At 48.6% G+C, this 12,832-nt stretch overlaps 1 protein-coding gene across 2 annotated transcripts in view; it reads left to right on the top strand.

The window, feature by feature from the left end:
* The first annotated feature begins 3,033 nt into the window (after nucleotides 1–3,033).
* The window catches only part of LOC139670068 (sodium- and chloride-dependent betaine transporter-like), a 41,555-nt gene continuing 31,756 nt past the window's right edge, over nucleotides 3,034–12,832 (top strand). For both annotated transcript variants that reach the window (XM_071551220.1, XM_071551218.1), the window contains exons 1-2: nucleotides 3,034–3,110; nucleotides 12,083–12,279. In XM_071551220.1, the coding sequence (XP_071407321.1) occupies nucleotides 12,087–12,279 (193 nt within the window). In that variant the 5' untranslated portion in view covers nucleotides 3,034–3,110; nucleotides 12,083–12,086. The remainder of the gene's footprint in view (nucleotides 3,111–12,082; nucleotides 12,280–12,832) is intronic.

The following is a 12,832-nucleotide window of genomic DNA, read 5'->3' as shown; positions in this document are numbered from 1 at the left end:
GCCTGGCAAGTTGAGGGAATCAAGTCACTTCAAGGATAGTTTTCCTCCTCTTTTGGTGGGAGGGGATGGAAAGCCATGCAGCCAGCTCTCAGTGAGCTGGCAGCTGCAGATGGAGTGGGTACCAGAGGTGTGGTGGGGGAGCAGGGCTTTCCCATTCTTCCTATGCACCCTTGGGCACAGCAATGGGGCTTCCTCTTGTCTTGGTCTTTCTGCTTGCAAAATCAGATAGTGCCCTCCCTTCCTTTGCAAAGCACCTCAGGATGCACTGTGGGGAGAGCTTTGAAGATCTGTGTGCTGCTGGTGTCTGAGCTGCACAGGAGAGGAGGTCCCATGTCTGGGGGGGGTTCACACTGGCTGGGGAGGGGAGTGCTTTGAACATTTCCAGAATTTATTGCAAGCAGTGCTTCCCTCTTGAGGATGGAGTTTTTAAGAGCAACCTCACCCAAACTCAGAGAGGACGAGCTCTGCAGTCAGATTGTTACACCCCTTAGCAGCCCTGTGCTACCTACACAGTTATGCAGCCCAGGGTGCCTGCTCAGGGCTGCTCTGCAGTGAAGGTGGCAATTAGTGTTCAGGGAGTGCATCATCCCTCCGCTTGGCCTCTCCTGGAGGGGGCTGGGCACAGTTTGTTCCCTCCCCCCCACCAAGCTGAGCTGGTCAGAAGGTGATTTCTGGTTTTCAGTCTAAGCCATCACACTAGTTGCAATCCCTCACATTGAAGCTGCCATGGTGAGATACATGTGCCCCAATGCCTGTAGCAGGATTTAAAAACACCATGAATTACTGCCTAGTGGGAAACACTGAAACCTGAGTGAACTTCTGATTCCTTCTGGGCTGGAAAACAAAAATAGCAGCCTATTTTTCCTCCTAGAGAATGATTTTCACACATTGCTGGATAAAGTTTTAATTTAGGTTGACTTTCTTCTTGTTTTACCTGAATGTCACAGGTCATTTCCCATCTACAGCTTTGCAAAAACCCTGCGATGTTCCTGTGAAACACTTCAGTGTGAATAAATCAAGTTTTTAGGTCAGCTCTGCTTACCTAGGCTTATCTCAATCCCCTTTTCATATCTGGATAACCTCTATTGCACCTTTTCCTCAGCTGCGCTGGGTCATGCCAGTGCTGTGACAGGACAGACCATAGCGCTGTCCTTCATGAGCAGGGACAGAAGCAATGCAGTGCCTGTGTTGTGTAGCCAGCACATGCTGTTCACCCTGTAGTCTTTCAGGACTTTGGAGACAGCAGCTAAAAGGCAGAAGACGGAGCCTGTCCCCTCTGATATGGATGCCAGATCATGCAAAGGAAGAATCAGGCTGTTTGTCTTTGGGTATGGTACCAATCCACTATAGGGAAGGTGAAAACCAGGGCTTTGAAAATGGCATTGCTTGAAAAGTTTAATCCCACAAACAGTGCACTGCACATTGTCCCTGGCTGCCTGTGATGAGGTATCACATCCTCCAGCTGCCACCCCAACCCTCACAGCCCCATTGCCCAGCTGGGACCTCTGGAACAGGGCTGGGCTGGCTGTGAGCTCTGCCACCCTTGGGGTGTTCCCCAGTGGTCACCCAGAGCTGCTCTGCCCCTCTGCACTGCTCAGAAGTATGGGCTCAGACTGTCTGCCCCTCGTATCAGCTGAGGCAGTAAATCACACCCTTATTTTGCTTTTAGAAAGTAGATGGAGACATTTTTCTGTTCTGTCTCCAGTCAACCTCAGTGGTTTATCCTGAGGATCCCAGCAGGCACAGGGTTGATTCCTCTAATGCATGTCTCCAGCACCATTTGTCCCCAAGGCAATCCAGCATGCCCTAATGCAATCCGAGTCACTGGCTTCTGGCACCTGTGGAGGGGTTTTTTGAGACAATATTACAAATGACCTCCGTAAGCATGTGCAGGCATGTAAACCTGCTGCTTCCTCACTCTGTGGTGGTGAGAGCTTGTGTCATCTCCTGGTGTCCCACTGAGAGGGCTGAGGGATGCTCATCTGGTGAGCCCTGACATAGCCGAGTGAGAGGAGCATATGCTGGGTATGTCCTACCTTCCATCCCACACGCTGCTCTGGTTAGACCACATGGGTACATGAAAAGGTCAATAGGAATTTGGCAGGCACACTGGCAGGCAAAGCAAAACACAAACAGTAATAGCATTAAACATAACATAAAAAAAAATCTGAGCTGAACTATCTTGAGAAAAATGGTGTAACTGGAATGCCTGCCACTGGTGTTGGTTCTGAGAAGCCCTGGAAAAGTCCATCAGGGCTGAGGTGAACACAAAGAAAGCTGCCAGGGCAAGGCACAGAGGGATTGCTTACTTCTAGTGAGCACCCAGACACTATAAGGATTCCAGCAGTACCTCTCCTTGCTGACAGAGCTCTATCCCACGAGCTCTGTTTGCACTGTCAGTGTAAGGCACAGGTAGGGAGGGGTCTGTGTCACCCCAGGACAAACTTTCACCCACCCTCTGTCTTTTGTTCCACCTGTCTGATAGTGTTGGTGAGTCTCAAGCTTGGCCACAGAAGGTTTAGCGTAATGCTCCTTGGAGATGGAGATGATTCATTCTGCACATTTGTAGGGTGGCTTTGAGGGACGCCACTACCCCACTAAACTGCTGGAGCTCCAGTGCAGTGAGAGCATGTGGCAGCCAGCCTGGGCCATGCTGTAAGGTCTGCAAGGGGGAAGGTCCCTAGCTGCTGAAGTCCAGAGGACCTGGAGTCACTTCCTGGCTGCTGTCATTGATATTTGCAAACTTTGGGCCTTTACCCTGGAACGTGCCAGTGGCTGCTCTCTCATCTTGCTTTCCTGTCAGGGCCACAGTTCAAGGCCTGGAGGGGTGCATGTTGTGTATGTTGTAAGAGAGTAGCGGAGAAAGCTCTGCCCTAATGCACCTCCCTGCCCGATGTCCCACCACCCACATGTGAGCTGGGTGATAATTTGGTGGGGGGAGCTGGTGGAAGGGGAGGGACAGGAGGAGGAGAGAGGGTAGTCTGCCTAAGATCTTGCTTTATCTCTTTGGCACTCAGTGGATTGCCTGCCTGGATTCCAGTGGGACGGGAAAGGACAGAACAGGATAGAACGGGAGGGGCTTGCCTGGGGGAGACCTACGCAGGGTTCAGGTGAGTTGGGTGTTTGCTTGTTGAGCAGATCTGGCTGGATATGTGTGTCACACTGGGAGCGCCAGTGTCTCTGGTCCTCCCTGCTGCATGCCAGCTGCCTGCTGCGCTCTGGAGAGCGGGCCAGCAAATCTGCAGGAGGAAAAATCTTCCCAACGTTAAGCAAAGGAAGAAAGAGATGGAAAATAAGGAGCAAATAATCACCTTGGATCAACTCAAGGAAGAGGTTTTTCTTTCAGTGGTTCCTATAGAAAAGGACAGGCAGAGGTGCTGCTGGGGGGCTGCCGGGAAGCTGAGAGCAAAGAGATGCCTGAAGGATGGGTAATTGGTACTGAAGGTTGTGGCAGCAGAGAGAGAGAAGTGCTCAGACAGCAGAAAGATTGAGAAAAGAGGTGAGAGTGAGCCAGACAAGGAGAGGGATGAAGGGCAGATGATTAGGTGATAATAGGCACAGAAGCAGAGGTGCTAAGAGTGAAGTAGGTTTGGGGCATTTCAGCTATTGCAAATATGAGTCAGTGACTCCCTGTCTTCTTGTGCTACCCTGCAGAGGTGCTGGCCCTAGAGCATTGACTTGGGGGCTGCAGCTATAAAAGATGTGCCTGGGAGTGTGCTCCTTGTTCTTCTTGCCAGAAAGGCTTCGTCAAATTTGTTCCTGTGTAAGGGTGAGGCAGGGAGACAGCATAGTTTCTGTATGTGCTAAACTCTGGGGATCTGAAGGCATTTTTGTGAACAAGCACAAGTGGAACACATGGGGGTTTCATAACACCTGATCTGTGTCTTCTTAAATCAACAGCGCTTTTAAAGTAATCACTACTAATCAGGGCTTTCATCCAATGCCATTGGAAATGCCATTGCCCTAGTTTTTCTTCTTTGACAGCTGCTGATATGAGAGGCTGAACTTTGGACCTGACCTTTGAAGCTCTGCCACAGCACAACTTTGCTGGATTCATGATAGCAGATGTGGTCCTTGCAGAGGGCAGGCTAAAAAGTCCTGTGCTGTATCTCTACTTGACTGTGCTCCTGGGCAGGGCTATAGGAAAGTTTTGGTGCCCTAGGCTGGAGAGCAGACACTTTGCCTCTCAGAGGGTGCAGATGGGATACAGTTCCATTGCATTGCAGTGTGGTGTCACAGCAGGCACTGCTAGAGTTATAATCCCCATGTACCTCTGCCTGTACCAATGTTATGTGATGTGACTTGCCCTGAGCACCACCTGGAGGTGGCTCGGCCTGCCTAAAGTCCACCAGGTAGATCCCCAGTCTGCACCTGAGCAGGATGTGGGGTACTGGACATCTTGTGCAGGGCTGAGCAGGGAACTCAGTGTGGGATGATCATGGTGGGGAGCTCCTGCTCTGCTGCTCTGAGATGGCTACACACCCATCTCTGCTGAGGCACTGGGCTCTGCCACATCAGTTCTTGGCTCCTCTTGTCCTCCATGCTGAGATGCATAAGGAAATGTGCCGTGCCTTAACCTTGCCTGCTTTTTGGAAGAGTTTTGCTTGAGTGTGCTTCCCCTGTGCTCCCCATTTCTCAACACTGACAGCGAGTGCCCCCAGGCTGTGCTTTTGGGAGGTCAGGCAGGGTGTGCCTGCCTGGGGGAGTTTAGGTACAACTGCCTAGAGCAGTGCAATGCCAAATTCCCTGTGCTGGTCCTCTCCCACCTCTGAACCATCAGCTCCAGAGCTGGCTCCTCTACTCTCTTGCTCCAGTGGCTTTGCTGCCCATCCTTCCCTAACTCCTTGGCCTCCATTCTCAGGCTGCACACAGGTGGCCAAGTCTTTAGGGCGGGCAGCCTCTGCCTCTTCACCTGACCTGACCAGGGCTGCCAGCTGGTGTGCCTTGCTCGCTGAAATTGCTGCCCCGGAGAGGTGGCAGACCTGTAGTCACCATGTCTGGTCCTAAAGCTTCTGTCCTGTCCCTGTAGGGCACCTTTGGGCTGCACCACATGTCACTGCCCCTCCAAGTTCCTGCAGGGCCTGTTTGCAGAGTGGGTGCTGGAGCAGCACAGTTTTCACTCTCTGTACCGTTCACTTGCTCTGCTCCTCCAGACAGTGACAGGAGCTGTGCTGTCCCCACGCTTCGGTTGGGCACAAGGACCTCTGAGCAAGCCACAAGACTTTGGCCAGACACCTCCAGCCACCAGGGAGGTGGTTCTAGGGGCTCCCTTGGGGCCAGGCTGGCTTTGTATCTGTAAGAGACCTGTCACTCTGGTCCTTTGTAAGGAGGATGGATCCTGCTGTGGCTGAGCCTCCTGCTACGTTGTTCAGGTACAACCAGACTACGAGCTGAGTGGAGGTCTTGGCAGTATCTGGTCTTATGTGAAGGCTGGTTTCTGGTCATATTTACACCCCATTTATGGGCTTCATCTGTTCCTCTTGATTTTTTTCTATGCTACAGAAAGAAACCACCCCTCTGTCTCTGTAGCCCAGAGCAGGGGTGATGAGCCATGGACATCGACAGAGACTGATCTGGCCCTGAGAACAAAAGCCTACACAGCTTTTAGAAAGAGATTTGCCACTGATCCTCAAGAAAGTCCAGTCACTGTTAGGTACTAAGGAGGCTCTCCTGTGCTGACAGCAGAAGACAGGCCAGGAACCATTTGGTACCCTCCTGAGCTGGGGGTGTGTGCTCTGAAGGATGATGCTCTGTAATCCTTGCAGCTTGTACTGCAGATGTACATGTCATTAGCAAACTCACATTTGCTTCTTATCTCGCTCATTCTGGTGCCAGTAAGCAGCAAACTCACTGACTGCAAAAGCATTGCTCTTATTTCACGTTGGAGGAAATAGAAACAGGATCTGATCCTTGTAACAGCCTTCTGTGCCCCATGAACCTTGCTGAACAGATGCTTTGAGAATGCCCTGCAGCCCACAGAACCTGGCAGAAAGCGTGAAGAAGCCAACTAGTTTTCAACAGTTTGAATCTAAGGCATTTTAATTTCATCTGCTGTCCTAGAGTTGATCAGTCTTTCTCTTGCTAGATTTTTCCTTGTCTTTCTCCTTTTTGCAGCTGGAGTGAGCCATTCGCCAGCAGCGTCTGTGTTTGGAAGCAGCTATCCCCACTCATGGAGGTGCTCTTAGATTGGCTGGAAAACACTTATTTCTGCTGCTAATATTTTCCTGTCCATCTTGCAGAGATGACCTATTCCAGTGGCACCCCCCACGCACTCATTTAGCTGGGTTTTGTTCCTTAAGCTGTACTTTGGCACTGCTGTTCCTCTCTGAGCCCTGATTTTCTGTCTCTGCTCCCACAGCCGCCCCCGCCTCCTGCCATCAAAATGCAGCACAGGATTTCAGCTGCCGACTAACTGCTGGCTCTGATTGTGCAACCAGAAAATTTTCTGTGTCCTCCTGCTCCTCCTTTTGTAACACAACCCAGTCTGCTTTGCTTTCCGATTCCTCCCTCCCCACCTTAAATTGCAGTTTACTTGGTGCTTGGTTGCTGCTTGTTTCAAAATGAAACCAAGAAATATAAATGCAGTGCAGCTCTCTGCATTGTCACCTGTGATTCTGCAGCTCAGGCAGCACCTAAGAGTGTCTGAAGGAGCTTTAATGCTGTGCTTTCTCTAATAAGTGTTATTGGCTGCTTTTTAAAGACATCTCTGTCTGCTGTTCTCTCTGTTTCACTATTCCCTCTTGAGGCTGTCCTCTTCTCATTTGCCTTAAGATAAATCAGCAGAAGAGGTCAAACGGGGGATGTTAACTTCCCAGCAGTAGGAGCTCCTGTCTGACAATGGACGGGAACAGGCAGTAAGTTTCAGGAAGAAAAGCTTTAGGAAAATTGCCATTGACTTCTTTCTCTGATGTCCAAATTCCAGGTGGTTTCTGTCTCAACTTTCTCATCTCTTTCTTGCTTCTTGTCTCACCTGAGCAACTCTGAAAAACCTCTTTTTTACCCTAGCAGAGGCTGAGGATACCACCATGTTTTACTTTCAAATGACACTTTCATGGTCCTCTTTTTCTGATTCCTGCCTCCCCCCTTTAGTGGCATCTTGTTTCCAAATAAAGCAACAAATGGTGTTCTCCTGCATATCTGCATTGTGTATTCAAAACATCAGACCTAGCAGGTGAATGTCCAGAGCACATCAGAGGTGTCCTTGGTTTTCCTTGCCTGTTGTGACCATACTTGACCACTGTGACCACATACGAGCACAGTTGTAGGTGTGGGACAAAGTCCAAAATTTGTGATCAAAGGGAGACTGAATTACCTCATTCAAATGTTGAAGAGGGGAACCTCTTGGTCTGTGTTTGTCTGCCTACATGCTGCCTGTTCTCCTTCCAGGTCCTGAGGGGATCCAGGTGTATTCTTATTTTCTCAGCAATAAATCTTTCTGGGGAAAAATGTGGCTGCCTTCATGCACCAAGCGCTGTACCGTTTCATACGGAGCCACCTGTTGCACTGGGCACAGAGGAAGCCTGCTACTCTATGGGAAGATCACAGACTGCAGGTCATTCCTGTGAAGGACACTCCAGGCATGGCAAAAAGCATCTCCTTGAAGTGCTGAGGGCTGAAAGTACAGCAGAGCACCTCTAGATGAGACTGGCGAGTTCAGAGGAAGCTGAGGAGAGAAGGTGGTGGTGGTGGTGGCTCAGTGGGTCCAGGAGGAGGGTAGACTGTGGATTGCATCAAATGGCATCTGAACAGTTGGAAAAACTTTATGACAGAGGGAAAAAAGAGGCTGGGAATGAGACAGTCACAGGATTTTTCTCCAAAATTTGGTGAAGGGACAGCAGAAAAAGTGCAGACAAGCAGTGAGTGGCATACTTTTTACTCTGAACTCATGTGTTAAGGAGAGTGGCATCCAAAGGGAGAGGAAAACATCTGCCTGTCTGGGAGAATGTAACACAGTATGTGGCTGTGGCTGTTATGGGAGAACCAAATTGTTCCTAGCTGGAAACGAGGAGTTATTTGGCTCCCATCTGGCTTGAGAACATATAGGACAGGGACACAGTAGGATTAGATAAAAAGAACCAGGAAGCGTACGAATAAGCTTTCTCATAAAAACAGTGGGCAAAGTAGACAGGGAAGAGTGGGGATATGTAATGCTGTGTATGGCATTCTCTGGGATAGGAGAGACTGCAGTTCATGGCACAAAGGACCAAAACCTTGGGCACCAGTTTAATCCATTATCTGTTGTCAGTTGAAGGGGTTTGATTTCATAACCAGGGTGCTTTCCCCCTTCTTAAAATAGGAAAATGAAGCCACAGGTGCTTCATGTCCCCTGCTGTTCTGTGTTTGTCCCAGTTGTGTTCCTCATTGCAGTATCCCAGCTTCTATCCTACATGTTGGCCTATTCAGGAGTTAAAGGACAGATGCAGAGTCAAAGCCCTGGTCCAGGTGTCCTTGAAGTGGAGGCTGGTGACAAGGTTGAGGCAGCAGGCTGTCACTCATAGTCACCAAGCCCCTTCCTGGGGCTTGGTGAGACAAGGTGATTCCCTGATTATGAAACAAGTCTAACAAAGAAGAGGTAAAACACAAATATTAGCGGAAATAGTCTGGCTCTTGCATTCACCTTACATTAGAACAGTAAAAGCAAAGAATTAGGTAAGTCCTCTTGTGCCATCTTCCTGTGACATCCTCAATAAACCCAGACTTAAGCATCATTGTACTTGATAATCTGCCCTGGACTGCAGCAAATTGGAATGTGCCAAGGACTGTGACAGATCAAACACATTTCATTAAGTATGTGTTACTTTTTCTCTTACATTTGACAGTGCGTGGAGCTCTGCTCCTCTCAGAGATGAGGAGGCTGTGCTGCAGCATCGGAATAAACTGATTAGCCAGCTGGCAGGCCTTGCTGCAGGCAGGCAGTGGGGAGAGGGACCTTGCCTGGGCTTCAGAAGCTGAGAAATGGCTGGCAGGAGGACCCCATGTTTCCACCTCCCTGTGCAACCCAGTGGGCAAGTTCAGTGAAGGGGGCAAAGCTGGCACTGGGGGGATCTCTGTGCTGGTGAGCTGCTGCAAGCCAGCATTTAGGGTGTGTGCCTTGATTCCTGGGTTGCACCACCTTTTTTAAAAGTGGGATTAGTGGTTTGTATGAGCCTGTTAGAGGGCTGAGTCACCTCTACACTCATATGTACACCCATATATGTTGTACCCAACCCTCAGTTGGTTTGGGACAGTGCAAGCCATACCAGTAAATAGGTGCTTTCCAGCATATGGACCATAAAGGGCAAGGGCTGGAGATAAAACAGAGATTGCTTCCTTAGTGCCCTGATACATCTGCATTTGACACTAAAACTGGCTGTGCCCACTGCAGTACTTCCCAAGTTCTTATTGGAAATAGCCCTAAACCCCTCTCAAATTTATAAGTGCCCAGGATCTTTCACAATTTTTTTAAAGAGGCAGCTATGTTAGCCTGGAGGATGCCCTTCACTGACCCTTGACTGCTCTCCTGCTCGGTTTATGCTCCCCTGTTCTTGCTGCAGCCTCTATCACAGTGGTTGATGCGTTGCATGAGATTCTGCCCTCTGCATTCAGAGTCCATGGAAATCTGCTGCTGATTTCAAAGGGAATAGGGTGGGCCCATCAGGAAAGCAGATGGGGGAACAAAGACTGTTGTTGCCTTGGACATTTGGAGAACAATTGGTGTATTACACTGTGAGATCTGATTTCCTTTGTTTACTTGAATAACAGAGGGAGGAAACATGCCTGTGTTAAAGAACTACTTGTTTTGCTGTGAACATTCATTAGAAGTTGTCTTTTCATAAGCAAGATTCTTTCTTTGCCCTAGGGCCTGATATATACAGATATATACAGCCTTTAGGAAATAATTTCATTTACAAAAGTAAATGAGACACTTTGATAATGATGCTGTCTTGTGTGGGGTAAGTGCCAGCAGAGCCAACCAGTTCCTGGTCCTGCTTCCCCCTTGCCTCATTGAAAACTACACCAAAACAAGTGCTATGGTGTTCCTTGCCTGCTGGGACAGTTAGATGTTCTGGTCTACATGTGCTCTTGTTTCCGGTTAGGTCAGATTTCCTGGTAGTCCCTGCTCCCCATGAGAAATCTCATCCTCTGATGCTGGTCAAGAGGGAGATGACTGGAGAGAGACTAGGTACAAGGAGCGAGGGAAGAGTTTGCCATCATGGTCCTGATGCACTATCCTGGTGCAAAGGATAGATAGATAGATAGATAGATAGATAGATAGATAGATAGATAGATTAGATTTATTTGGTGGTCCTACAAGGTAAAGGACATAAAAGCTGATAAGATTCTGCTCACCACTGAGTTGCTGACTGAGAGAGGTCCCAGGCCTGAGCTGCCTCCAGAGCCATGCTTGGACTTTGCCTGGGAGAGAGCAAGTTGAAGTAGTCCAGAGCAGATCTGAGGGCACTGGACATGTCAAGTGGTTGGGTGATACAGATTTGCTGTCCCTGTTGCTCCCTGGAGATGAGGATGCCCCCTTAGATGGCACAGAAGGAATAATAGATGTTCTGTTAAAAAAATCGGTTGAACCACCAGCAAACTGAATCTGTAAGTTGCTGTGAAGGAACCAAGCCCTGATTTCTTTTCAATCTCAGATGGTGAGAATAGAAGCAGAGATGCTGCTACTTTGGAAAGGCTTGTTTCCAGTGTAGTTTCCTAACCCCAATATGGGAATGTGTATCCCTTGCTGATGTCTATCACTCCTTCCAAGGCCAACTTCTGCTTACTAATGCCAGCAGCGAGATGCAGCTAAAATTAGGACTTCCCTGTCATAGTTCATCGGCTCCCCTGCTTGTGTTAGGTCTTTGCTTTCTGTCTGGACTGACAAGTGCTACCTCAGGTAGCTCACTAGAGCAAGATTTTGAGAAGAATATTTTTAGCTGAGTCAGAGGCAGTTGTCTCTCTTCACGCTTTCATTTCTTCTCATAATCAAATGCCTGTAACAATATAAATATTTTGTCAAAAAGAAGATTCATCATGGTCTGTATGAATTTTTGACTAGATTGAAAGTAACTAGCCAAAAAAAGGACTCTGTGTATGATAGAGAATTGTATATTTTAACAAGCAACCATGAACTTTGTTTCATTAAGATGATGCTAAACATAATGCAGTATTCAGTATAGACTGGAAAATGTCTTTCTTGTACCATCCTGGAGGCCCAGCCTCATTCAACATGCCTCCTCCAACAGTGACTTCACTCTGTGTTTCCAAAGCTGGTTTTTTTCCCCACTAATATTTTCACTGCAGCACTTGAGCTTGTCTAATCTCAGAACTCCCTTGCCCAGATCTGAAACACCTCACAAATATGAGACCCTTTTGCTCATCCCAGGGGCTGTCTTTCCTTGCCCTGTATTCTTTGCAAGGTTGGGCAAGAGTGGAGGATTGGTGCTGGTTCCTGTTTGTCCGTGAAGAGAGCCTATCCAAAGTGAGTGCATTGCTGAGTTGTCAGGCCATGTGGTAGTGTAAGGTGGTGTCCAGGGGGACACAGGCAACACTCCTAGCAATGTCTTGAAGTAAGGTGGTCTGTTCAGACTATTAAACTTATTAATATTTTTCTCCTGCCATCTAAAACCACTCCAGAAGAAGCCAGTTGTTATATAAATCACACGAGGAGAAGAAACTCCTTCTGCTTCTATTTCCTGTTTCAGCTCCAGTTCCTGTTCTCTTCCTCTGAACTGCTGTTCCCAATGTAACAGGCAAGTTTTCAGCAATGATGAAGGGAGCAGATGGAAGTACACTAAGGCTGGTGGTCTCGGAAGGATGAGGAAAGGGGCCATGGGCAGGGAAGGGTGAATTCAGGGATGAGTCCAGTGAAGGGGTAGTGCAGGTGGGTTCATCTCACCTGAGCAGCAACCTTTCCTCTGTCCCTTCAGCACAGACATCACTGGGGGAGAATACTTTGTGCTGGCACTAAAGAAACCATTTTGCAGAGGATCAGGGAACCTGAGGCTGATCTGTTGTGGTGACAGGTTCCCTTCCTCCTCTTCCCGCCAGCTTGTCCTGCAGCAGCTCCCTACATACTGTGCTCTCCTTTTCTTCTGTCCCACAGAGCCATGACAAGAGCTGAGTCTAGGAAAGGAGGGCCCAATGGGGCCATTGCAGCTCCTGAAGAGACAAAAGTGGAGGAAATAGAAGAGAGGGGCCAGTGGCGCAACAAAATGGAGTTTGTGCTGTCTGTGGCTGGGGAGATCATTGGTCTGGGTAACGTGTGGAGGTTCCCATACCTTTGCTACAAGAATGGTGGTGGTAAGTTCACTGCATGCATGAGATGTTCTAATCTGTAGGCATGACAAGAGATTTGTGCATGTCTGAACTCATTTCTCCTGTGCCTCGTGCCCCAACATGCACTCCCTTATTCTCTCCTGCAGCAAGTTAGCTCCTGCCAAAACCAGAAGGAATAAAAACTGAGGGGAAATTCAGCTCTACTGCTTCTGAAAGCAGCAATCTCACTGCTGAATTTTTGGATGCTGAATTAATTAGTAACTCTTTGAGACGCTCGGGCATCTCAAGAAATTGGTGGTCTTTGGAAACCATCAAATGCTTTGAGTTGTCAGAATGCCATCAGCAGCCTCCTCCTACATAATTCCCTTTTCCACTCTCTGTGTCACCTCTACCTCTCTCAGGCCCTTTCTCAGAGGAAGAAAAGCTTAGATGGTGCTGGTCTACTTGCCAAGGCCCAATACAACTTAGAAGGACATTTCTAACTGTTCATCAGGAGCAGTTCCTCAGCAATCAAACCACTACTAGAAAAACCCATCCCCAGGAATGGTTCATTCACCTTCCTCTTTGTTTCTTTGCA

This window comes from Pithys albifrons, chromosome 3 (assembly GCF_047495875.1).
Source record: "Pithys albifrons albifrons isolate INPA30051 chromosome 3, PitAlb_v1, whole genome shotgun sequence".
NCBI lineage: Eukaryota > Metazoa > Chordata > Aves > Passeriformes > Thamnophilidae > Pithys > Pithys albifrons.
The sequence above is the reverse complement of the archived record's forward strand: the minus strand, read 5'-3'. Positions and strand labels throughout refer to the sequence as shown.